The sequence below is a fragment of the Electrophorus electricus genome, chromosome 18, assembly GCF_013358815.1.
Source record: "Electrophorus electricus isolate fEleEle1 chromosome 18, fEleEle1.pri, whole genome shotgun sequence".
In the NCBI taxonomy this organism is placed as follows: Eukaryota; Metazoa; Chordata; class Actinopteri; order Gymnotiformes; family Gymnotidae; genus Electrophorus; species Electrophorus electricus.
Window position 1 is genome coordinate 7071914 of NC_049552.1, and position 27124 is coordinate 7099037.

General features: G+C 42.2%; 2 protein-coding genes and 5 non-coding genes across 10 annotated transcripts in view; all 7 read right to left on the minus strand.

Moving 5' to 3' along the window:
* Positions 1-227: 227 nt before the first annotated feature.
* Positions 228-299, minus strand: trnat-ugu. Its single transcript has one exon. It is a non-coding gene; the product is annotated as a tRNA-Thr (tRNA).
* Positions 300-2773: 2474 nt separating this feature from the next.
* On the minus strand, positions 2774-2845 carry trnaa-cgc. Its single transcript has one exon. It is a non-coding gene; the product is annotated as a tRNA-Ala (tRNA).
* Positions 2846-3671: 826 nt separating this feature from the next.
* trnat-ugu lies at positions 3672-3743 on the minus strand. Its single transcript has one exon. It is a non-coding gene; the product is annotated as a tRNA-Thr (tRNA).
* Positions 3744-6217: 2474 nt separating this feature from the next.
* On the minus strand, positions 6218-6289 carry trnaa-cgc. The gene has a single exon. It is a non-coding gene; the product is annotated as a tRNA-Ala (tRNA).
* Positions 6290-7115: 826 nt separating this feature from the next.
* Positions 7116-7187, minus strand: trnat-ugu. The gene has a single exon. It is a non-coding gene; the product is annotated as a tRNA-Thr (tRNA).
* Positions 7188-13026: 5839 nt separating this feature from the next.
* On the minus strand, positions 13027-18249 carry LOC113580445. Of its 2 annotated transcripts, XM_027014993.2 has the most exons (6): positions 17610-18249; positions 16349-16537; positions 14893-15040; positions 14288-14518; positions 14070-14128; positions 13027-13990 (listed from the first exon to the last, which is right to left on the minus strand). In XM_027014993.2, exons 1-6 carry the CDS (start codon positions 18034-18036, stop codon positions 13758-13760), a joined length of 1287 nt encoding a protein of 428 aa, XP_026870794.2. In that variant the 5' UTR covers positions 18037-18249; the 3' UTR covers positions 13027-13757. The 2 variants fall into 2 exon arrangements, with proteins under 2 accessions (XP_026870794.2, XP_026870793.2); XM_027014992.2 differs by having other exon boundaries at positions 13027-14128; positions 17610-18248.
* A 3165-nt stretch (positions 18250-21414) lies between these two features.
* fgd (faciogenital dysplasia) overlaps positions 21415-27124 on the minus strand; it is a 38458-nt gene continuing 32748 nt past the window's right edge. For all 3 annotated transcript variants that reach the window (XM_027015021.2, XM_027015020.2, XM_027015022.2), the window contains 10 exons: positions 26668-26814; positions 26341-26433; positions 26177-26256; positions 25885-25915; positions 25442-25546; positions 25028-25078; positions 24755-24856; positions 24253-24387; positions 23439-23579; positions 21415-22421 (listed from right to left, as the gene is read on the minus strand). In XM_027015021.2, coding sequence (XP_026870822.2) covers positions 22182-22421; positions 23439-23579; positions 24253-24387; positions 24755-24856; positions 25028-25078; positions 25442-25546; positions 25885-25915; positions 26177-26256; positions 26341-26433; positions 26668-26814 — 1125 coding nt within the window. In that variant the 3' untranslated portion in view covers positions 21415-22181. The remainder of the gene's footprint in view (positions 22422-23438; positions 23580-24252; positions 24388-24754; positions 24857-25027; positions 25079-25441; positions 25547-25884; positions 25916-26176; positions 26257-26340; positions 26434-26667; positions 26815-27124) is intronic.

The window sequence follows — 27124 nt, forward strand, 5'->3', positions numbered from 1 at the left end:
CTGACAGCAATGACATTATAGTCACTATTTGTGAGATAGAGGAGTCCTGGATCTTGTACAAATATGTTTTGTCCAATGCAAGAAGTGGACTGATGGTGGCTTGCCAATGCAAGAGAAGGAGACGCTGCACGAAGGGGGTAGGCATTGGAGAATTTGCCAGTGCCACGTCAGCTGCTATCATTTCCGTAAACATTGTTGACTTAGTTGTCCACTTACGCTGTTGTAAAAGGCACGAACGGGGATCGAACCCGTGGTCTTCGGTTTACAAGACCGACGCCTTGCCGCTTGGCCACCATGCCCGGGGTCAAAATGTAGGTAAGATGTGACCCACATAGTAGCCTACAAGTGAACGCGTTACCTGCGTCAGCATTAGGATCGCGAACGTGCTCAAAGTCAGGACACTGTTCTGACCCATGTATAACTGTGAGTAGATACTTCTTGTTCTCTGTCGATCAATGGCATATGTTGAAAGTAAGAGGATTAAAAGTCTACTCGATAGAAATGCATAGGACTCGATTGCCATCCCAACATGAGTTATTGTCAAGCAACGGCATTAGAGTAGCTTGTCATGCCATAACTTAACACTAGTGGAGATGCAGGGGATTGAACGCTGGACCTCATACATGCAAAGCATGCGCTCTAGCACTGATCTACATCCCCTTCTCTTGCCAAGTTATAGGATAATAGCATTGAAAATAGTGACTCCAAATGTTTGGTAATTAGCCAAATGTATTTACATGTATTTACTCACTGGGGGACCTTGTTCCTCTGGTCAAGATCACCAAGGAAGCCTAGTGACCCAAGAAGGAGCACTTGGGACAGGGTTTTAATGTGAAGTGAGTTGGAACCTACCTGGAATAGCAATGGAGTTGTTGTTATCTGGCAAACCCCAATTTCCACTTCTACACACTGTACCACATGTAAACCTGCTTGTAATCTCAGTTAGTAGCATTAAAAGCACAAAAACAAAGGTTATGGTTGCCTGTGGGTGTAGTAGATGGGGGAACAAGATGACAAACGGGAGCACAGTTGCAGAGCATGTCACGTCTGGGACTGTGGCTCCCTTCGATGATTACTTTTAGCAGCGCTTCTCTCAAATGGCTTCTCAAGGGCGCAAACCAGTGATTGTACCTGTGGCTTCCTAAATGGGAGAGTGTGGCACATTTGAGTGACAAATACAAGTTTGAAAGAGCTCCTTAGCTCTGTTTCAGGCTGACCCAAGACAGGGAACCTCTGTTGAAGGGCAATCAAGAGGACAGAGTCAGTTTCTGGCGTGCATCATTGGCTGCGCCGATAGCACCATCTGCGTTGTTAGCGCTAGCGATGCTAGATGTCGCCTGGAATGGAGCGAAGAACGTGTTTAGCTCGTTCGCCAAAGACTCATCCGCACTCATCAGTCCGGAGGGTGGGCTCCTGTAGTCCGTGATCGTCCGTAGTCCCTGCCACAGGGATCTAGAGCCACTCTGCTGGAACTGTGTCTGCAGTTTCCTCCCGTAGCGCCGCTTGGCCTCCCTCAGCGCCCTGCGCACTCCGTTTGCCACAGACTTGTACTCATCCATGTTCCCGCTGATGATCTCCATGTTGTAGGCAGCAGTGCGAGAGTTCAGAGTTTGTCCACCCAGGGCTTCTGGTTGGGAAACTTCTTGATGGCGGCTCTTGGAATCGTATCGTCCACCAGTTTCCCAATAAACCCTACTACTGCCTCCGTAAACTCGCTGACATCATCAGTGCTGTGCCGGGACATGTCCCAGTCCGCGTCATCCAGAGCGTCCTGCAGAGAGGCCAGCGATTGGTCTGTCCAGCGCGCGACCTCCTTCTGAACCGGAGCTTCCCGTTTCAGCCTTTGTTTATATTTTGCTATGAGGAAGATGGCAGCGTGGTCCGACTTACCAAACGGTGGATGAGCTAGTGCCTTGTAGCTGTCCTTGTATGGGGTGTAGCAGTGGTCGAGTGTCCTATTTCCCCTGGTGGGGAAGGTTACGTGATGGTAAAGGTTGGGCACTGCACGCTTGAGGTTAGCGCTGGACAGACCAATCGGTGGCCGCTCTGCAGGACGCTCTGGATGACGCGGACTGGGACATGTTCCGGCACAGCACTGATGATGTCAGCGAGGTTCTCGTGCCATAACTTAACACTAGTGGAAATGCAGGGGATTGAACGCTGGACCTCATACATGCAAAGCATGCGCTCTAGCACTGATCTACATCCCTTTCTCTTGCCAAGTTATAGGGTAATAGCATTGAAAATAGTGACTCCAAATGTTTGTTAATTGGCCACGAGTATCCTGAATTGTCAAAACTCTGTGATGGGTCAGAAAGGCCTGCCTCATCATCAGGAATGTTTGTGACTCTTCACATAGACTTTGATGATCTGTAAATCCGTAAGTTATGATAAAATATGCACATGTATTTCCTCACTGGGGGACCTTGTTCCTCTGGTCAAGATCACCAAGGAAGCCAAGTGACCCAAGAAGGAGCACTTGGGATAGTGTTTTAATGTGAAGTGAGTTGGAACCTACCTGGAATAGCAGTGGAGCTCTTGTTATCTGGCAGTGCTTCTCTCAAACGGCTTCTTAAGGACGCAAGGGTGCAAACAGTGATTGTACCTGTGGTGTCTTAAGTGGAAGAGTGTGGAACATGTGAGCGACAAGTGCAAGTTCGTAAGAGCTCCTTAGCTCTGATTCAGACTGACCCAAAATAGGGAATATATGTTGAAGAGCAACCAAGCAGACAGATGCAGTTGCTGGCACTTTCATTCTATAAGACAGCCTTTATGGAGATGCTGGGGATTGAACCCAGGACCTCATACATGCGAAGCATGTGCTCTACCTCTGAGCTACATCCCCACAGGAGCGCAAGCATTTTGAAATCTGAAAGATACAGGCACAGTAAACAGTAAATAATGATGCAAGAAGCAGTCGCACGATGAGTCGATTAGTCTCGTTATCGTTCGCCAGCAGCAAATCCAGAAGAACAAATTTGCAAAAACCAAGAACAGAATAGAAAACTGACAAAGTACTTTAAAAAGTTATGTTGGCCAAGACTTTGCAGGCCTGAAGGCTCAGTTGTTCAGCCAAGAAGGCTAGAAATAAGAACAACCTTAAAATCATTGAATACTGCAAGTAGGAAGCGTCAATGTGCCGTACACATCTTACAGCAATGGTGACTGAACAAACAAGGCAAATCCCCAATTTCATATTTTGTAGATTTCCAAGATTACAAATAAAAAGAAGAGAATAATAAGCTTCCTGGTAAGACGGTTTAAGTCAGTTCACTCAAGAATATGCCAGCATGAGGTCACCTCCCATTTCATCTTTTGACTAAGCAAGGTCCGGTTTCTTTGAGTCTCCCTATCAGTTTTATGGAACCTATGGGACAATGGCACCTGTCATTGAAGCAAAGCAGACAATCATCACTAATAAGAGCACGTTTGCTCAACGTGGCGCTGACAGCAATGACATTTTAGTCACTATTTGTGAGATAGAGGAGTCCTGGATCTTGTACAAATATGTTTTGTCCAATGCAAGAAGTGGACTGATGGTGGCTTGCCAATGCAAGAGAAGGAGACGCTGCACGAAGGGGGTAGGCATTGGAGAATTTGCCAGTGCCACGTCAGCTGCTATCATTTCCGTATACATTGTTGACTTAGTTGTCCACTTACGCTGTTGTAAAAGGCACGAACGGGGATCGAACCCGTGGTCTTCGGTTTACAAGACCGACGCCTTGCCGCTTGGCCACCATGCCCGGGGTCAAAATGTAGGTAAGATGTGACCCACATAGTAGCCTACAAGTGAACGCGTTACCTGCGTCAGCATTAGGATCGCGAACGTGCTCAAAGTCAGGACACTGTTCTGACCCATGTATAACTGTGAGTAGATACTTCTTGTTCTCTGTCGATCAATGGCATATGTTGAAAGTAAGAGGATTAAAAGTCTACTCGATAGAAATGCATAGGACTCGATTGCCATCCCAACATGAGTTATTGTCAAGCAACGGCATTAGAGTAGCTTGTCATGCCATAACTTAACACTAGTGGAGATGCAGGGGATTGAACGCTGGACCTCATACATGCAAAGCATGCGCTCTAGCACTGATCTACATCCCCTTCTCTTGCCAAGTTATAGGATAATAGCATTGAAAATAGTGACTCCAAATGTTTGGTAATTAGCCAAATGTATTTACATGTATTTACTCACTGGGGGACCTTGTTCCTCTGGTCAAGATCACCAAGGAAGCCTAGTGACCCAAGAAGGAGCACTTGGGACAGGGTTTTAATGTGAAGTGAGTTGGAACCTACCTGGAATAGCAATGGAGTTGTTGTTATCTGGCAAACCCCAATTTCCACTTCTACACACTGTACCACATGTAAACCTGCTTGTAATCTCAGTTAGTAGCATTAAAAGCACAAAAACAAAGGTTATGGTTGCCTGTGGGTGTAGTAGATGGGGGAACAAGATGACAAACGGGAGCACAGTTGCAGAGCATGTCACGTCTGGGACTGTGGCTCCCTTCGATGATTACTTTTAGCAGCGCTTCTCTCAAATGGCTTCTCAAGGGCGCAAACCAGTGATTGTACCTGTGGCTTCCTAAATGGGAGAGTGTGGCACATTTGAGTGACAAATACAAGTTTGAAAGAGCTCCTTAGCTCTGTTTCAGGCTGACCCAAGACAGGGAACCTCTGTTGAAGGGCAATCAAGAGGACAGAGTCAGTTTCTGGCGTGCATCATTGGCTGCGCCGATAGCACCATCTGCGTTGTTAGCGCTAGCGATGCTAGATGTCGCCTGGAATGGAGCGAAGAACGTGTTTAGCTCGTTCGCCAAAGACTCATCCGCACTCATCAGTCCGGAGGGTGGGCTCCTGTAGCCCGTGATCGTCCGTAGCCCCTGCCACAGGGATCTAGAGCCACTCTGCTGGAACTGTGTCTCCAGTTTCCTCCCGTAGCGCCGCTTGGCCTCCCTCAGCGCCCTGCGCACTCCGTTTGCCACTGACTTGTACTCATCCATGTTCCCGCTGATGATCTCCGTGTTGTAGGCAGCAGTGCGAGAGTTCAGAGTTTGTCCACCCAGGGCTTCTGGTTGGGAAACTTCTTGATGGCGGCTCTTGGAATCGTATCGTCCACCAGTTTCCCAATAAACCCTACTACTGCCTCCGTAAACTCGCTGACATCATCAGTGCTGTGCCGGAACATGTCCCAGTCCGCGTCATCCAGAGCGTCCTGCAGAGTGGCCAGCGATTGGTCTGTCCAGTGCGCGACCTCCTTCTGAACCGGAGCTTCCCGTTTCAGCCTTTGTTTATATTTTGCTATGAGGAAGATGGCAGCGTGGTCCGACTTACCAAACGGTGGATGAGCTAGTGCCTTGTAGCTGTCCTTGTATGGGGTGTAGCAGTGGTCGAGTGTCCTATTTCCCCTGGTGGGGAAGGTTACGTGATGGTAAAGGTTGGGCACTGCACGCTTGAGGTTAGCGCTGGACAGACCAATCGGTGGCCGCTCTGCAGGACGCTCTGGATGACGCGGACTGGGACATGTTCCGGCACAGCACTGATGATGTCAGCGAGGTTCTCGTGCCATAACTTAACACTAGTGGAAATGCAGGGGATTGAACGCTGGACCTCATACATGCAAAGCATGCGCTCTAGCACTGATCTACATCCCTTTCTCTTGCCAAGTTATAGGGTAATAGCATTGAAAATAGTGACTCCAAATGTTTGTTAATTGGCCACGAGTATCCTGAATTGTCAAAACTCTGTGATGGGTCAGAAAGGCCTGCCTCATCATCAGGAATGTTTGTGACTCTTCACATAGACTTTGATGATCTGTAAATCCGTAAGTTATGATAAAATATGCACATGTATTTCCTCACTGGGGGACCTTGTTCCTCTGGTCAAGATCACCAAGGAAGCCAAGTGACCCAAGAAGGAGCACTTGGGATAGTGTTTTAATGTGAAGTGAGTTGGAACCTACCTGGAATAGCAGTGGAGCTCTTGTTATCTGGCAGTGCTTCTCTCAAACGGCTTCTTAAGGACGCAAGGGTGCAAACAGTGATTGTACCTGTGGTGTCTTAAGTGGAAGAGTGTGGAACATGTGAGCGACAAGTACAAGTTCGTAAGAGCTCCTTAGCTCTGATTCAGACTGACCCAAAATAGGGAATATATGTTGAAGAGCAACCAAGCAGACAGATGCAGTTGCTGGCACTTTCATTCTATAAGACAGCCTTTATGGAGATGCTGGGGATTGAACCCAGGACCTCATACATGCGAAGCATGTGCTCTACCTCTGAGCTACATCCCCACGGGAGCGCAAGCATTTTGAAATCTGAAAGATACAGGCACAGTAAACAGTAAATAATGATGCAAGAAGCAGTCGCACGATGAGTCGATTAGTCTCGTTATCGTTCGCCAGCAGCAAATCCAGAAGAACAAATTTGCAAAAACCAAGAACAGAATAGAAAACTGACAAAGTACTTTAAAAAGTTATGTTGGCCAAGACTTTGCAGGCCTGAAGGCTCAGTTGTTCAGCCAAGAAGGCTAGAAATAAGAACAACCTTAAAATCATTGAATACTGCAAGTAGGAAGCGTCAATGTGCCGTACACATCTTACAGCAATGGTGACTGAACAAACAAGGCAAATCCCCAATTTCATATTTTGTAGATTTCCAAGATTACAAATAAAAAGAAGAGAATAATAAGCTTCCTGGTAAGACGGTTTAAGTCAGTTCACTCAAGAATATGCCAGCATGAGGTCACCTCCCATTTCATCTTTTGACTAAGCAAGGTCCGGTTTCTTTGAGTCTCCCTATCAGTTTTATGGAACCTATGGGACAATGGCACCTGTCATTGAAGCAAAGCAGACAATCATCACTAATAAGAGCACGTTGGCTCAACGTGGCGCTGACAGCAATGACATTTTAGTCACTATTTGTGAGATAGAGGAGTCCTGGATCTTGTACAAATATGTTTTGTCCAATGCAAGAAGTGGACTGATGGTGGCTTGCCAATGCAAGAGAAGGAGACGCTGCACGAAGGGGGTAGGCATTGGAGAATTTGCCAGTGCCACGTCAGCTGCTATCATTTCCGTATACATTGTTGACTTAGTTGTCCACTTACGCTGTTGTAAAAGGCACGAACGGGGATCGAACCCGTGGTCTTCGGTTTACAAGACCGACGCCTTGCCGCTTGGCCACCATGCCCGGGGTCAAAATGTAGGTAAGATGTGACCCACATAGTAGCCTACAAGTGAACGCGTTACCTGCGTCAGCATTAGGATCGCGAACGTGCTCAAAGTCAGGACACTGTTCTGACCCATGTATAACTGTGAGTAGATACTTCTTGTTCTCTGTCGATCAATGGCATATGTTGAAAGTAAGAGGATTAAAAGTCTACTCGATAGAAATGCATAGGACTCGATTGCCATCCCAACATGAGTTATTGTCAAGCAACGGCATTAGAGTAGCTTGTCATGCCATAACTTAACACTAGTGGAGATGCAGGGGATTGAACGCTGGACCTCATACATGCAAAGCATGCGCTCTAGCACTGATCTACATCCCCTTCTCTTGCCAAGTTATAGGATAATAGCATTGAAAATAGTGACTCCAAATGTTTGGTAATTAGCCAAATGTATTTACATGTATTTACTCACTGGGGGACCTTGTTCCTCTGGTCAAGATCACCAAGGAAGCCTAGTGACCCAAGAAGGAGCACTTGGGACAGGGTTTTAATGTGAAGTGAGTTGGAACCTACCTGGAATAGCAATGGAGTTGTTGTTATCTGGCAAACCCCAATTTCCACTTCTACACACTGTACCACATGTAAACCTGCTTGTAATCTCAGTTAGTAGCATTAAAAGCACAAAAACAAAGGTTATGGTTGCCTGTGGGTGTAGTAGATGGGGGAACAAGATGACAAACGGGAGCACAGTTGCAGAGCATGTCACGTCTGGGACTGTGGCTCCCTTCGATGATTACTTTTAGCAGCGCTTCTCTCAAACGGCTTCTCAAGGCCGCAGACAGTGATTGTACCTGTGCTCTTCAGTTTTAAAGAACACCACCTTGCCACTAGGTCCTCATGCCTTGCGTTGAAGTTGGAAATAGAACACAAAGCACAGATCAAACACAGCAGTGGGAAAAGGCTTCTTAAGTATGAGTGTGGCACATGTCTGTGACAATCACAAGTTCGAAAGAGCTCCTTAGCTTTCTTTCAGACTCACTAAAGATAGGGCACCTATGTTGAAGGGCAATCAAGAGGACAGACAGTTTCTGGCACTTCCTTCGCATTTGTTTTCAGTCTATAAGAGCCTTTATAGAGATGCTTGGTACTGAACAGCACAGTGGCAGACTTTGTCACCTCAGGAACTGTGGCTCCCTTCCGTGACTACTTTTAGCAGTGTTTCCCTCAAATGGCTCCAAAAGGTCACAAACAGTAATCATACCCCCTAGTCTTAGCACCACATTGACATTTATTTGGAGTAACCGCTCAAACCCTATATTCAGTCCCTTTGTTACAATTGCTGCATATTTGACTACTCCATTTTATGCATGTTCATCACCTCATCTCTGTTCCCCCACTCTTACATGTTTCAGAGGCAGCAGTGGTGAAAAGAATTACTGCAAACATTTGTTTTTAGCTTTAACTTTAAACAACATCTTTTATTAGACTGGTTTGGGAACACCTGGAATTTAAATCCTGAAAGCTTTTGGACCCACATGAACTATCATACTTTGTTTTTATTTAATGTTTTATTTAGGGTATCTCAAGGAAAACAAAAATATTAATTTAGGGTCAGCCATTCTCACTTTAACTTATGAGTGTACATGCCCATTGGGTCAATGCTTTGGAGTCCATGAGGTTTGTACTTTATTTTTTTGCAATGAATCTGTAGACATAGAAATAAACTTGATCACAGATGAGTACTCAAGCTCATCTTTGCACCCAATCTTTTCCTTTAAAGGTCAACTAAGATTTGTTAAATACTTAAAATGTATTTGTGTTTCAAATGTTTGTTACAGTGAAATGGAATCTGAATGATGAAGGAATGCATCACCAGCTAAATTTCATTGAGAATTTTGCCACAGGGTGCATTTTCAACATTTTGGTAATCAATGTCTTTGTCACAGCATTCGGGGTTCAATAGCCTAACCAGAATGAATAATTTGTGCATCATAATTTACAGGTATACACCAAACACACACAGTAATAAAGTATGCCAAATATATTTACTTTTCACATACACACATAACACATATACACAACCAGATACACAATCTCAGTGCATTACAACACTGTTTCATGAAGGCCTGGGTACATACTGTAGATGCAGCAAATAGATCAAATTTAGTCAAACTTGAAGTAAAGTTATAGGTAAATATATGCCACCATAGCTTTATTAAATGCTCTTATAACCTATTCATTGTCTCAATGTCATGTGTAGAATGTCAAAATCAGTCACATTTCATTATTTTAATAAGTATTTAAATGTAGTCTTCTCAGAATTGAATTTGCAACACGAGCAAACTATATTCACCTTTTCACAGGCTTGAGATCCATATGAGAATTGATTCAAAACCACAGACAAATCACATCAAGTGAAAATCAGCTTAGGACATTTTATAGATTTAGTACCATTTATAGATGTAGGTTCAATTTCCTGTTCATGTCCATACATCATTATGTATACATGTGTGAGTATGTGTGTGTGTGCATTTGTTTTTGTGTGGGTATCACCTGCCTCCCACAAAAACCCCAGTCCTCACATAAATAAGGCATAGACCATTTGCGCAAGCAAATCACATGTATGGGGTCATTTTACAGTGTAATGGTAAATTTCAGAAATACTTGGTCTCAACATCTAATTGGTTTTAGAGAGATATGATGCTAAAGAAGGAAGGTTTCTGAGTCTGCAATTTAACCTCAGTCATAAAAGTCCATGTATAATTTAGAAAGGAAAAAATTGAAGCGATAGGAAATTTAGGAGCACAGATAAAAATCCTGGTTTATTCTTTGATGTGTAAATACCTCCATGGCACTTTATATCTTCCGTCTCTCTGTATGATTGCTTTCTCAGACATGCAATGGAAGATGTGAATGCCCATGTGCACGCACACACACACACACTCACACACACACACATGGGGGGGGGGGGGGAATATATAGAGAGAGAGATTTTAATTCATTTTGACCTTCATTTCTTTCTACTTCCTTGTTACATTAAAATGACCTTCATAAATACATGCTATTGAACGCACAGTCTGATCAAGTATGTACTGCTTTCAAAGCCTCACATATACTAATATGTGAAGACCTATTTGGTTCACTATCTTAACTAGCAGACTGAATCTGGACAGTTTCAGGTATCTGGGCACTGTTGAAGAAGAAAGTTATGTGGAGAAAGTACACCCTCTAGAGTTCCTTGTTGAACTGCAACAGCACACTGCCTTGGTAAGTACTGATACTTAACATTCACTCATGCACAAAGATATGCATGCATGCATGCACAAACACACACATAAACACACAGACACAATCCTGCACACTACATCTTGTGCAAAACAATTTAAATATTTATATAGAACATTGTGGGGTCTGATGTTAGCATTTGTTTTTCTAGAAATTTCCCATACTGCTTGCTGTAATATTCTAGTCTCTCTGAAAGGATAATACATTGGATATGGAAAGTTATTTTTGCACAATTGCTAAAACACAGTTCTTACATAATGCACATTTTGCATTTTAAAAGCAGTTGCCTGAGACCCTAAAATATTCTGTAAAACACAGCTTGTACCCATCAGGGGAAATTCCTGAGGGCCAAGCATTTGTTTTTTTTTAAAAAATTGAGTGCAAGTACATATCTGCTACAGACAATTGCATGAAAAGATGATCTTTTATGAATTTTCTGGACATCGAATTACACATATTGCATATGGGTATCATTCACATGCAACTAGCTGTTTATCAACTACTTGGCTAAACATACTAAAGGTCATTGAGGGGTGTTTTGTAATGAAACGGAATCTAACAAGCATAGCTTCCCTCCAACTCTTGTCAAGTATTGGATTTATATTTAAATCTGGCTGCTCTATTTTACACACGCTTTCCTTTGCAAGCTAGAATTTTTTTTATTTTTTTTTGGCAAAACCACATCATTTCCATTTTGGCCTCCACTGAAAGATGACCTCTGCAGACTGTTGCTTTGACCAGTTCTATTCTTCCATAAAGCATTGTGCATACAAATACAACACAACATACATGACTCCCATTCTACCTGTATGTAAATAATCATACAAAAAGAATTGTCTAAGCGTAATCCTAAAGATAACCCTAACCTTAATCTCAGGAATCAAATTAAGAGGTTTAAACTCCCACAAACATCACAAACACTTCTCTGTATTTGTGAGAATGGCTGGCCTTTTCCACCAATCAAAATAAAGAGCTATCAATCTAATATTAAATAATGTAAGTCAATTATAAATTGGTCAGTTCATAGGTTAAACACTTCTCTTCAGTACTGTATGGAATCTGTCAACCCAACTGTATAAGAGCTTTAAATATAATATTCAGATTATTCAAATCTTTACATCTGTGTCATGATATGCAAGGAAAACCTTAAAACTAAATATAATTCAAACATGTATTAATTCAAGATGTTTTAAAACTGGCAATCAATAGAGAGACCCTTACATGTGTTCTTAGAAAAAAATCAGTGCCAAATATCTGGAATTATAACAAACCTTGAAATCTCAGCAAGATATCAACCTCTTAAAACAACATTTACTTGTTTTTACTTTTTTACTGTCACCAGCTGACAGCAACAATTGTTGGACTTAATTTGATACAACACATATTCCAAAATCTCTGGGACCCGAGATGTGTACTTCGTTTTTGTCTTCCTTCATTCCCTTTGGTTCCATACTAATACATGGGATGTTTTGCACCACTAAAAACATTTCGAAAATACAGTAATCTGTTGAATCTGTTGGTTCAGCTCACAATCTGACTATGATGACATGAGGATAGATCAGAGCTTTTGTACTGGACGTTGACAGAAACAGTCGTAAACAAGCTGTGGTGCATAAATAGAAGGGTGCAAACATAGCGGTGGAGGAATAATGCACGCACACACACAACCTGATTAGGACTGCAGTCACTGTCGTACAGTCACGTAAATGGGAGTGTGTATTTCGTGACACAGTCACATATGGTTGTTACACTGCAACATCGGCACGATTTTTCATTTATAGGAAATTAACATACAAATCCTTGTGCCAGCGCTTGCCCATGTCATGCGACCGTAACGCGAAAACATTCAAATTGACACCCAGGTTTTATCATCCAAGGGACTGGACGTGAGAATAATGTCAACAAAATAAACCCCATCTGGTTAACAGGGAATCAAGAGCAGTGGATGGATTCCAAGCCATAATCGTTTACACTGACCGATGTGATTTAACCGTCTCCTAAACCATACATAAAAGACTACTGCACGTTAATCAAATAATCAAAAATAATTTTAGCTCAACATTCTTCCTTGTGGTAAAACATATGGTGTAAATGGATCTAGAAATGTAATCACGCATGCATGTAAAATCTCATGATTTTTCATTTGAGTGCAGACGCATTTTAATAGAACGAAATGTAAATAGTAGTTGCAAAAACAGTTTCAAAAACCTGCTTGTCTCACCATTCTTGTGCTTCCAGATATACACATAGAAACCTGTGTGGAACTTCTTCCGTTTATTTTGCTTAAGTTATTTTTTTTCCCAACATTTCAACAAATCATGCTCAATACTGCAGTCAAATTAAGATACTAATCTAAAATCACAAGAATGGCGACAAGCAGGCTAGAAACCAACTAACCTGCCATAAGATAACTTTTTAGTGGATTTTTATGACCACTGTCACTGAAATCACAGAGCACCCAAAGTGAAATGATCCTAAATGCTTTGTAGGCTCCCCGACCAAAATGTCCAGTGGAGGGCGCTATTTAATGCACAGCTAAAGTGCGTAGCATGCTCAAATGACCAGTTTAGAATACTTGTGCCATTTTTTCAAAGAATCATTTAATCAGGAAGACATTACAAATCCAGTTCTTGTAGGCTCTTATGTATCACAATTTGTCTCATGTGTTTATCGTTACACACTCAGATATAGTACATCCAGTCAAAAGCTAATGTGGATCCAGTGTTGGGCTATACTGAATGTAGTTACTTTTTACCACATACATATAGTAACAGGATGCTTATACTTTTACACAGATGTGTAAGAGGGAAAGAAAAAAAACGATCTATTGCAAGTTAAACCTACCCAAGTATTATATCCACATGAATCCACCATGTTTATTATTATTATTATTATTATTTTCTGTTGAAGCAAAACTTGATCAGCAGCTTTCTTAGCTTTCGTAAAAGTGTGACAGGCTAACATGCTTACTCAACTTGTCACTGACTGGCTTTCAAGAACAAAGAGTTACAACTGTAGTTGAGTACAAGTGACAGAATCAACTATGAAATGTTACATTACATATACAGGATAATCATAACAGTTTAACACACAGGCTGGCAATGCTCCATATAGAGTTCTAGCCATCATAGTACATTCAAATACAAAAAACAAACTTTTTTAAGGCACAAGTGAAAACAGAAATTCTCATTTGAGTGTAATGCTGAAATAAAGTTTCATGTTGCTCGAGACAAGAAACATGTTGATCACAAAGACACCCTTTTACTTTGTCTGGCAATCCTTTTATATTTAGCACACCAAGTCAATTAGTACTCCCCCCCCCAAAGTAATTCATTGCTATAGAGGAAACTGGATTCTTTATACAGATATAACCCACATGGGTGGGCTTTGGGGGCCAAGTGAGTGTTGGCCTTTCTGGAACGGGTCCTCCACGCCCTCCAAGCTCTGCCCAGTTGTATCAGAGAACCAGTCCTGCGTGTCCACTGGTAGTGGTGAGGGTCGATCCCATGGTTGCTCTTCCAAGGTACGGTCACATCCACTGCAGAGAAGACCTGTCTGTAAGCGCATGCTATGTGATTGTAGGGCACAGGAAGTCTGTGTGTTTACATGTGGCGTACCCCTGGGCACTGGGGGAAGGTTGGATGGGTGGGAAGTCCTCAAACGTTCCTGATGCCATCTGTGAAACAGACAAAAACAAACGTGTAATACTGCCTGTAATCCTGTTTTGGTCTAGATCTTACACCAGCACCCGCACATGTACATGGGTGATGTTTCTATCTGTATCATGTGTGTGGAGAGAGAATGCTGATGTCTGAGTTGATGTTAGGCATCATACCTGCATGCTGCAGGCTGATTGTTACATGGCTGCTGGGTGCTGAGTGCAGGCCGAACTAGAGCATGCTGGGTATGTTGCGCCGGTCTGCTGCCATTGCTGGTGTTGTTGTTGTTGCTGTTGTTGTTGTTGTTGTTATTTCTGCCCGTAGGGCCATGGAAAGCTACTCTCTGCTCCTCAAAGTTCTGGTGGTCCATTTGGGCCCACAATTCTGCAGCCTCCCGCTTCCTCTCTCTACAAACACACACACAAATCAAATCAGTTACGTTTCACACAGTTCTTCTCCTCTTCACGTGACCTCTCCTCCCATTCTCTTCTCCGCTTTTCCATATGTAACCCTCTCCTCTCTTTGCTTGCTTTCTCTCCAGTCCATCTCCCCACCTCCTCCGCCCATCCTTCTCTCCTCTCTTTGCTTGCTTTCTCTCCAGTCCATCTCCCCACCTCCTCCGCCCATCCTCCTCTCCTCTCTTTGCTTGCTTTCTCTCCAGTCCATCTCCCCACCTCCTCCGCCCATCCTCCTCTCCTCTCTTTGCTTGCTTTCTCTCCAGTCCATCTCCCCACCTCCTCCGCCCATCCTCCTCTCCTCTGCACCTCCTCTCTCTTCTCACCTCTCCCGTCGTTTAGTTTCCTCTCTCCTCACGTGGTTCAGCAGGCAGGAGGTGATGAAGATCACGCTCATGAAGATGATGATGGCCAAGCTGACGATGGAAGCAAATACAGCCAGACGGAAGCCCTGGCCCTCATAACGCGAAAGTGCTAGAAGTGGGAAAACAGGAAATGCAAATAAATAAATAAATACCTCAATTAATTAGCAATGTACATTTCACAGTGACTAATTGGAGCAGGAGATATTTGCAATTCCATTACATTTGCTATATGCAAAAACTCAGTTTATAAGATCTGTGCATGTTTATACAAGCATGTCTCCAAGGTATAACCAACTCTGTTACACAGAAGACCACAACTAAAGTTGAAGTTCCAATACTCCAATAGAGCATAAAGAATCCTTTCCTACATTTTCGCTAATTAAAAAAAGAATTTCTATCTTCTGATCTTATACAGCCATCTTTAATAAAAACAGATCTTTGGGTGAGAAGATACAGAATGTCACTACATTTCTACATTTAGGTTGTTAAGATGTTATTGCCATTTCATTACATCAGTAATAGTGAATACACTGGATGTATGCACTAGACTGGCTTGGTTTCATTGCTACTTGAATTCAAATATCTTTTGTTTTCCACATGCATTTTTTCAACTCAAGTTCAGTTTGTTGTTTTCAGTTTTCCACTCTGTTTTTAATGGCTACCACTTTGTGATAACTTCCTTAGAATCACAATTGGAAAATACATGAATTTTGGTTTTTGTTAATAGGAAGAAAAGAAAAAAAAGGGATTAAATTGTATAAATAAAGAAAGTAACAAACTGCCAAAATTGTACATACAGTACAAAACAACAAGTTTCTGGGGGTTTTTAAAAAAGGAAAGAAAAACATGTTGGAAGACCAAATCAAAAGTGTGCTGGCCTGTGCATAAGAAAAGAGAACCAGTATAAGGCAGTTGATTAGGAAAACGCACGATAGCGCAACAGAGCTCGACATGACAAATATGACCTAAAGCATTTTAAAGCATCAGATTTTTGAGAGTTATATGGAAGGTGTTGGAGTAAATGAATGAAGGCTGGTACATTCTGCAGGCTCTGCAGTTCTGCCCGTTTTCCTGCTTAAGATTCTCTAAGCATTTACCTTACTGTGCATGCTCTCTGTATCACACAGAATGTGGAGAAGAGAGGTTTAGAGGAAAGGTGCCTATTTTTACTCTGTCACACTCGCGCTACCGCCTTCGTGCTAGATACCATCTCCTCTTCTCTCTCTCATGCTAGTGCACAGATGCGCTCACACTCTTCAGTCGCACCACCATCCGCCAAAGGATGCTAATGATGTCATTTCTAACATTTTTGGAATGTGGCATATTTTCTACATTGAGTGATCTATCCATGGGAACTCTCAAAAGAGTGTGCTAGGGCCATGCGTAGGATGGATCTGTGTGTGTGTATTTGGCTTACGTTTACACTCAGGTACTCCGCCGGTCCACTGTACTCTGTTGCTGTCCTGCATGCACATGACCCGGCCACCGCTGACAGCGCGGTGTGTGTAGGGGCACTGTAAGGTCATCACCGTGCCGATGCTTGTACCATTTCCTGCCACTAACTTAAGTGTCCCCAAAGGGGGAGACTGCATAGGAGTGCACTGATCTGTAGACGAAGAAATTATCCTCACAAGACATCGCACACACAGCTTTGGAATGCTAAAGCCAAAAGAAGTGCAACATGATCAGTCCACAGTACTTTAGATTAGAGTTTCCTGAAACTCATTAACTGCATGCAAAATTGTTTAAAATCTAGAATATTCTCCTGATACTTTTAGATAATTACAGAACCAGCAGGATTAGGATGCTGAAAGCAAAGCATTATCCGCAAAGGTTTTAGTGGTTTATGCAAAGTACAAACCCTTAAGATTGCTAAAGCATAACGCGTCATATTTAGAATATATTTGTACACACATATTTTAGCACAATTAATTCTATTATTAGCATTTTATTTGCTAGGGAAACACTGAAAGCAAGCCTTTATCTTCTTGTCTTATAACTTCCTGACAATGTTGTCCAAATGACATCCTTGCAAATTAGAAATTGCACAATTTTTGGGCAAAAAACCCGATAACGTCCACATGTAATGTCGACTGGAAACAGAGCCCCTTGTTATATTTAAATTTTAAAAATTATGATTAAAAAATTCAAATAGACTTGTTTAACGTGCTTGACCAAGCAACGTAAACTGCGACCCAGGGAGCAGTGATCAGCAGGCACACACATTTCCCGTGCACACTGTCAAACACTTCTTGTTTCCTGTTTCCGTAATGTTTGTAATTTCTGTCATTTCATTTGTAAACTGGACTTTTAAAAGCATAGATCCTTGCAATTTGCCGACTAGGGTGTGTTGTTGCATATATCTTACTCCCAAGGAGCGTTGTGCTTAATTTATAAAATGCTGAAGCCTGACATAGAAAATGTTTCAGTGCTACTGTTATATTATTTCCTTATTTCCTACTAGGTCACTTTGGGGTTTTCTATTATATGTAAAATATACGCAGGGTGACTGACTAAACAATGCAGACGTGTCCTAAGTTCTGGATATATAGATCTGCAATAAAAAATCCTAGGTAATAAGTAATCGACAAAATACAAAGATTCTGAACACGAATGACTATTATGTGCAATATTGATCTACTGTTGGTTTTTTTTGTTTTTTTTTTTATTTTAGTTACCTTTCTGGTTACTGGATCGCCCTTCCACGGCGAGTTGCGACTTGGACTCATCGGGTACCGACGCGTTGAACGATTCCATCAGCCCCAAGCGTTCACCTGTCTTCGCGCGTAACCGAAAAACTTGCGCTTGGAGCACAGAGCTACGGACAACTCGGTTCGTCCACCAGTTCCGACGAACTGGCTCAATGTCAGCGGGTAGTAGCGCCGAGAGGTCTGCCGGTCTGGTAAGGACGTGAGTATTAGGAACCCAGTAGGACACGGCGTCCTGGACGAGTCCATACGCGGTAGGGATACAGTCTGGGGTTCCGCTAGCAGAACAAGACGGCGTGTCATCAGTTACAAATCTGTCAGGAAGTGGCGTGTTGTCTTGGGTGGCACCTTCAAAGAGGTTGCCGTTGTATTTAGCGCTTTCTTTTGTCGCAGCCATGACAAATTGATGCACTATACTCAAATCATAACTAAACCGCCGCTAAGCAGATTCGCTTTTAAAAAGATATAGCAGCATGAATGTGAATAGCTATTTGTGTAACGGTTGCAAAGTATGGCATCTTCATACAACTGAACTGTAATTGGACGTTTGAAATGTTAGTGTTTCTTCTTTCATTTCCGTTGGTTGTAAACTAAGAGCACAAGCTGCGTGCATCCAGACAGAGGCTCGTTTTCTGTAGGTTGTGATATGTGGCATGGAGTGCTGCAATGTTCTCACACTCTCACTCACTCACACACACACACACACACACACACACACACACACAGCTGCGGGTCAAAAATCACGATTAAAACAGAACCTATGAAGGAAAGGTTCATCCTTTCTCTGGTACAAAACACGAGTCAGAATTGTTTGGCATTATGTAAAAGAGTGGCCACTACTGTCTAACTACAAACAAACAAGCATTGTTGTAACGTTATACACTGTAGTATAAAACCATCTCGGATGTAATCGAATATTAATTGACTTCTACAGAGGGTCACATCCTAATAATACTGACAAGACTTCGACCATCCTACATAAAAATTGTCCGTATTGAATCAACACCAGTGGCGTGTATGTATTTGTGTCCAGTAAGGCGCGAATGAAATCTAAAAACCGCAATTCAGCACTGGGGCTCTTTGGTGTTTATAAGGTCTCCCGTTTTTAAAAGTCTTCTCTCGAATCTGGTCCCATTTTTTGTTCCCTCTGCCCCAATATTGTCCTAACAAGAGTTTGCGTTACTCGTAATACATGAGACAAAACCACAGCACCATGGCAATGCGCATTCATGCATACGTGCATAGTTACGCGCACAGACACACTGACATACTTACACATGCATGCGTTCTCTCGCACCTACACTCAAACCTCGATGAGATAAATTAGGATATGGCAGTAGAGGAAGACAGACATGTCTAGAGGCATGGCAAGGCCACCTGCTGTGCACTGATGTGATGGCAGCCTACACGACTGTGAGGAGAAACCAATAAATCCTCCTTGACATTTTCATCAGTCAAACCACCAATGTACTTCCACTTGTTGGAGATTCTGGAAATCAGACCTTGAACCTAACAGGATAATATAAGACTTCATACATAAAACGGACAAGTAGAAAGTGGACCAGAAGACAAAGGCACATTGAAAAGTCTGTTAGCTTTTCCAGTGACTGGCCAAAAAAACTCTAATTCATCTGGCATAATATAAAACCTGCTAAGCTCAGGACCCTCCAAGACAGAACTAAAGGGATCAGCACCGCTTCAGTTGGGATATGCATGTCCAGTAATATAATGATGGAGCGCTAATGTAATATATTTATCTGTACTAAAACTGATGGGAAACATGGTATGCAAGTGGAAATGTTTCTGAACACCCATGAGTAAAACACAAACACACACACACACACACACACGATGGGGGTCACTTTTCCGAATAAATGACTGTGTTGCGTATGGACTATAGAGTTTTATGGCCCTACTTGGAAAGGACTCAGTGAAATGAATTATAGGAACTTACAGGCACGGGTTGACACAGCTAACTAAAGCAAATTCATGTGTGCACCCTGTGCAGTGTTTACTGTTTGGGTCTGTAGTGAGGTGAAAATATAATTCACACACTTAATAGTAATATACATACTTTCATGTGCACTGCATAAGGGAACCTGGTGGACACATGGTCCATTTCTCCAAATGAATGCAGCCCTTCTTGGAACAGTTACCACAGCAACAGCTCCTTTGGACTGACAGGTCAACTGCAGTGTGTCCATAATGCACGGCAGGGCTGCAGCCATCCCTTTAAACCGGATTTACCTACACATTAAGATGTAGATATACAAACACGTTCTGAAAATCAGAAGAGAAATGAGTGAATGTGCAAAAAAAAAAAAAAAAAAGGAGAGAGAGATGTTCTCCTCTCCTTGTCCATCTCTGACCTAGTGACCATGCTGGAGGGGAATGCTCCATCACACAGCTAAAAACAGCAGCATAGCATGTGCAGGGACAAACAGCTTCTGGACCACATCATTAACTTTCATTCGACATGTGATGAGACACAGTGGCCCCAAAGACTCTGCACACATCCATGAGCAGTCAGACACATGCATTTGGTATTTGAAGTTCATGACAAAAGATTAAATTAACTGGTTAAACAAATTACAGTCAGAAGTGACCCGTTATCAGAAGCTGACAATGGTTGGTGTGAACATGCACAGTTTATCCTTCACTGCCCAACGGACACATTTACTAATGACATAAAAGAATCATCATCATAGACACACTCACCCACACACTGATGTAGATAGTGTAGATACAGATACAGGAGAGACAGACAAACCCAAAATTTATATGGGATTGGAAATCTACCCACATACTGCCAAATGTAAAACCTTCTACTATCAACACAGCGCTTGGCATTCTTTTTGTTGTCTGTGTTTGTGTGTATTCCAACTGCTCTGAACCTCTGGTCACTTTTGGTGTGACTTTTTTGCAAAGCTAAAATATAGTAATACTAACATTCCAAATGGGGAAGGCAGAGAATTGTAATACTTAAGAGTAATTGATATTTAAGCATAGAAGCACAGAATTTCAAGGACTTCAAATGAAGTGTGGAGAGTACATTTGGTTCCAGGCAAACAATGAACATGTACATGAATCTATAAAATATCAGTCAAGTGATTCCATGGAGAGTATTGAGAAGCTACTTTGACAAACACATTTTAAACAGCTTGCATCACCCATAAAGCTTTGCCTCACTTGTCTTTCATTTCATTGTCTAGTTTCATTTCTGCCTATATTTCCTGAAATGTGACGATTTCCGTTCCTTTTAACACCTGTGTGTAGATCGCTCTGTAATTGTAAGTCTAACCACATATCTGAAACACCGCAGCACTGAGAAAACACACACACACACACACACTTGATTTAATATTGGGGCGTATAATGATAAGCTCAGACAACCCACTGTAAAATACAAAAGATCAAAACTGATGCTTCCAATTGATTTCCCTTTGTGTAGATATCAACTAAACCATAGGAAATACTGACTGGCAACACTAAGCCATTTCTTCCACCAACAATTTACAAAGAAGATAAACACTAAAAATGTTCTCCATGTTGCCGTGTTCTGTTACCCTCTGTTGCCAAAAATAGATCAAACTCAGATGACAACAAAATGAAAAAGATGACATAGCACAGGGAAATAAATAAATACATACATACATAAACTAACATTCCCATGTGATACGTGGAGCCCAGATGTTCTTTTATTAAGTGATATTCTAGAGACATTTCCTTTTGCGAACATTTCTGGTAAAAAAACACCCTAAGATAGTAATACTGGTTCTTGACAAATAGCTTGCAGAATATTTAAAAGCATGACATGTAAATAGGGAATGTTACAAACACGTAGACACCCAAGTTCATCGAGTTCTCAGAAGGACCCATGAGTTGCATTTCATGGTGCAAGCCAGGGAATGGAGCACTTACTCTACAGTACTGGTTCTCTAGCCGCAGTACCAGGGGTTTGGGCTGTACGTTGGCACAAATGGGGGGGGGAAAACCATGTAGGAGAGAAACTATTCGGAGGAGGAGATCAGGCTCTGAACAGCCATAACCCTCCACGTTCTTTATTTAAAATGGAGCTCCTTCTTTTACATTTGAAAGATAACTTAATGCTTCTGAAATAATCATGTCATTTACAAACAGCCTTAAAAAATGGTAAAAACATCCATCCTATAATCTTTCATAGAAATCAACAACAGCCACTGTAATACAAAAAAAAACAAAAACAAAAACAAAAAACCCTCTGAACAAGTCTTCTCGGAAAGGAAATAATAGTGCATCGAGACATGGCTTTACAACAGCACAACAGTGGAAGACGTGTTCAAACAGTGTGTGTACTGGTGCGAAGCTGTGTGTGCGCATGTGCATCCTGTGATTTTGTGAAAGGGGCAAAATAGAGATGAAGGAGGAACTAAAAACGTTTTTTTGTTTTTTTTTTAAAAAAGGAAAAGTGCTGAAGATGATGTGAATTCAAGTAACACGTTCTGTACAAAAGACATGGTTCCAGGGGCAGGGGAGGGCTCTAATGTCCTGCGGCAGCTTGCCTCATTGGTTCTTCTGGGGCTCTGTCGGGTTGTCTGATGTGTCTGAGACCTCACCTTTTGTAGCAAGGGAAAGAAGCTCAACCCACTTGGCCATTAATTCTGAATCCTGAGCGCTGAACAGCAGTGAATGCTGGGAGTGACTGAGCTTGAACACATGTTTCCCCTCTGATTTCTCTGAAGGTGATAACGATGTGCTGACCTCATAACCGGGAAGAGGGATCATCCGTGCAGCACGTGTGTCCTGTTGATACATGATAAACGCAACCATTTGATCAGATACAAAACCAATCATATTCACTGGATTTGGGCTCAAACATTTAGGATACAGAAAACGCAGCAATTCATAATTCATGTTAGGCTGTTACTGTTACATTAGTAAAAATATGTCTATAGTCAAACATAAATAAAAACACTGGTTGAATATACATATACTGGATGGCAACTATTCCATTAAAAAAGATGCAAACAGCCAAGGACTTAGATTCCTAAAAACATTATTTCACCAAATCCCTGCCACACTGTAGCAAGTAATGTTAAACTGATCGCCATATGAACTTTATAAGAAAGCAGAATCAGATGATACTTTCAAAAAAGCTGTAACCTGGACACAAAGCAATATTTTCAGTGAACTATAATATAAATTACAGTGGATGAGTTTGGATTTGTCTGTATTACTACTGTTTGAGTCCTAATCAGGCTAACTGATGATTTCACTTACGAACATACACAATGAAGTATATTTATATAGAGCAGTGCATGTGTTGTGTATGGGCAGGCGCACAGGCTCATAATTACTGAGGAGAACGTGTACGCAGAACTGTCCCCCACTACTGAAAACTATGGGACATTGTCTTTAATCTTTTTTTGATGGTTTTGTAATAAAACAGCAGAAGGAAGAGAGAAATAAACAATACAGACATTGAAACTGATGAGATACAAAAAAACCAACAGAGTTGGATAAGTCAGTCAAGCTCTGGTCAGGATAAACCGCTTGACCTCAGTCTCCTTAAAGGAGTAGGGGCACACACATACATGTAAATGCATTTGGCAGAGGCTCTTATCCAGAGCAACTTACAGTTTCAACCATGTTACACAGGTGAATGTAATGTTAGGAGTCCTGCCCCAGGACACTTGACCAAGTGTAGCGTACTAACACAAAAGGGGAGTGAACCGCACTGTCCCACAGGAGATGCGCTACCCAGTACACACACACACACACACACACACACACACACACACACACACACACACACACAACCTGGCTGTTGGTGTGTAGGTAAAGTACTAGTGGTTCTGATTTGGTGATGGCTGCCCAGGTCTTGGTCCAGCTCTTTCCTTTTTCCTGAACCAGGAGATGGCTGCACAGTACCCAGCTATCCCGCATCACGGAGAGCTGCTTCTGCAAAACAGGCCCGCACCACACGGAGGTCAGACACACAGTATCAGGTCGTGCACACTCGAGAGGTTAAGGTGCCGGACTTGAAATCCAATGGTGGCTCCCCACAGAGGTCTGAATCCCACTTGCAGTGCAGAGAAATCAAAATTGCACAAAAAAAGTGAGAGCCTTGTGTTCTGTGCATGTTCTAACTCATGTAGTGCGTGAAAACTGTAGCAAAGAATTCATATATTTTATATATGTACATTCATGAAGTTGTGCCACATTTGGTGGGGTGCTTTGTGAAAGAATTGACCGTGTGAGTGTTTAATCACGATTTGTTTGCTTATCTACTCATAGTATGCTCTCTGCTATTGTACAACAGAAAACAAGTGCACCACAGATGCACTTAAAAAAGGTGTGGGAGGTGCATTTGCAAGTAGATGTTTGTGTGACTAGTGGTTTATATGAGTAAGAGTTTACGCGAATAGTAGTTTAAGCGCATATGTCTGGGGGAAATCTGCATGTGCTCATACTGCAGATAATTTGACAATAGTCCTGTTTTTAGTCATAATTCACTAATAAGTGCAAAATAAAAACTGAGAGGAAAGTACTTTTCCTGGCACTCTTGGGGCATGTTTACCAAAACCTCACCAAAGATGAATGCGTCGGGCCTTTGATTAGGTTAGGGGTTCACCTCAGTAACTGCTTTTTTCTTTGGCTCAGTAGTGCCATCTGGAGGCCCTTCGGGTCCTAACAGGGCCTCATAACACGGTCTACACATGCGTGTGTTCTTGCTCTCGGCCACCTTGGAGCATTTACCACAGATAGCCTACAGAGGGCAGCAGAGAGAAGGAAAAAAACAAAAAACAAATGAAACGCGAGCGTTACAAAAGCACTTCAACTGCCGGCTTGATTTGTGAAGTTATGACTTTATACTAATCAGGGCCCCAACATTGCTTGTGTTTTCAGCACACACACAGTATAATAAGTACCACAGCGTCTTAACTGGATTTGACTTCCAGAGTGGGTTTCAGTTCATCACACTGAATTTGATTTATAAATGGAATATGGTACTGAACATAAAACTAAGAGAAATGAAAAATCAACCCCCCCAAAAAAGGTATAAATTCATCATAACAGAGCAGCCTGAACTACATCAATGCCCCCCACCAACAAACCCACCCACACATACTGACCGCTCCACAGTTCTTGCAATGGTGCTTTCGCTTGGTGAAGTGGAAGGAGTCATTACAGCCCTTACAGGTCTCCTTCTCCTTGTCTCTCTTCTTTGAACTCCTCTAAAGAATGAACACACACACAGACACACACACAGACAGACATCTTAACCTAGCATGCCAATACAGTAAAGGATTTCTGTCCCTAATAATCCAGCCCTATGACAGCCAATAAGCATGCAAGACCTACATTAAATGTATGAAGATGTTAATTGCACAGGTATGTCCACTCACCCGCTCATGTACACCACCGTCTGAATCTACTAATACATTATTCCACAGTCCCTGTGCAGAACAAGAAAGTCATGCTTAGAACTGTGACAATGGAAGACGGCAAGAACCTAGCAGTAGAATAAACAAACATAAAACACATTTGTGTTTAGTAGGTCATGTGGCTCTTTATAAAAATGCACAGACGCGCACACACACACAGACTGCGTTTTACAAAGGACCCAAATTCTTTCATTAGCTAAAGTGCATGATGATAAATAATTGTTTTTAGTAAACAGAGAATGACGAAAACAACTGGAAGCACAGACTATGAAACGTCTGTATAATCAGAGACGCGCGGTGCACACAAACTCGGACTGAGATGCATTTACTCATCCAGCCAAGGGAGAGGAAGCCGAGAATGAGAGGTGATTTTACCGGGGAGTCCGGTGTGTGTTCCTCGTCACGGGATAAGGAGCTGTTGAAGGCTTTGTTAAATGTTTCGCTGTTCTGTTTATGCTTTTCGATGGTGGCTGTGATCACCTAGAAGGATGGAGAGAGCCAGAGGAGAGAGAGGTAGCTGGAGTTTCTATTGGCCAAAGGACAAAGCTACTTTGTTCAGTACAGCCAGCCCAACTGCCTCTTGCATTCATATAAAACACCACAACTTCATTGTGTGTGTAGTTCACGCAATGACTTCTCGTGTATGCCTGCGTTGATGTCCTGGGAATTTTGTCCTAACCACAATATCCTAACGAGCTTGGCTGTTTGTGTCTCTGTGTATCTGTATTTTGTGTGGATATTCCATTATTTTACCAAAACCACTCACAGCACTAGCAAACACTCTCCCTCCCTACCTTCAGTGCAATTAAGAGGCTTACCTGTATCCAATCCTCCTTTTCTTCAGCAGTTCTATAAAAAGGACCAAAATGATTAAAATCAACGATCAAACACATTCGAACGAAATACAGAACCTATATTTACAACCAGAGTAACTATTATAATACCACAAAAAATAAATTAACAAAAAAGCCATAGTTGTTGACAGCATGTCACAATAGGAACTGGCATTTACTAACATGTACCTGAAAAGTTTCATACAAGTGTTCCTTTTGTTTTTTCAATAGCATGCCCAGATGTGCACAGCCCACCCCCATTTACACACACACAAACCTGGCCTGCAGTTCGAGAGAGCGTTGCTTTCCAGTAATGGTGAAAGTGAAAGGGAGGTTCAGTTTAACATTCTCCTGAACCTAAAATAAAAAACAGTGATTCATTAGTTTACTCTCTCAGCTCCAACACAAACCCCCCCCAAACACTCCCATCCTGCAGTATACCTCCAGGCCTGTGATGTCAATCCTCTCTCGTACGCTAAGCTTCTGTCCCATCAGTCTCAGCTTGGGCACACAGTACAGCAACATGTTATTGAACTGTGGAGAGGACACACACACACACACACACACCCCTAAATGACAAACTGCAGCACACAGTGACAAACCTTTAGCGTAAGACCTATTTTAACCCCACGGCCGAAGATTCTTGATTTATTCATCTGAATTCATACAATTATCACACTGAAACTTTAGGATCATGTTTCTGATTCACATGGATCGTCCTCACGGGGTTTGGCTCTGGGATTCGAATTCCTAGAGGTACAGACTCACCAGGTAGAGGTATCTGTCCTGAGCGGTGCCATTTTTAGCAGACATCTTCTTTATATGGCCTTCTTTAATAAGTTCATTGGCTGGATTAACAATGTCTTCCTCACCATCCAATCGCTCATAAACCTCCAACAATTTGTGCATCTTCTCCTACACATACACGCACACACACACACACACACACACACACACACATATATGCACACGCATGCACACATGCACAGACAGACATAGATGAAACAAAATGTTATAGAAGAGGTGGCAGGTTTTGGAAATATTAAAACGTTCACTGTTTAGGTAAGATTTTTTATATCTTGACTGACATGACAAATGTACACAGGTTGGCCATTAACCTTTGGCCATAAATTAGTTCGAAATGGCTACATCCACACACATTACTGTGGCTATAAAGTACACATTTATACATTTATTCATATGTTCCATGTTGTTTCTATTGGTT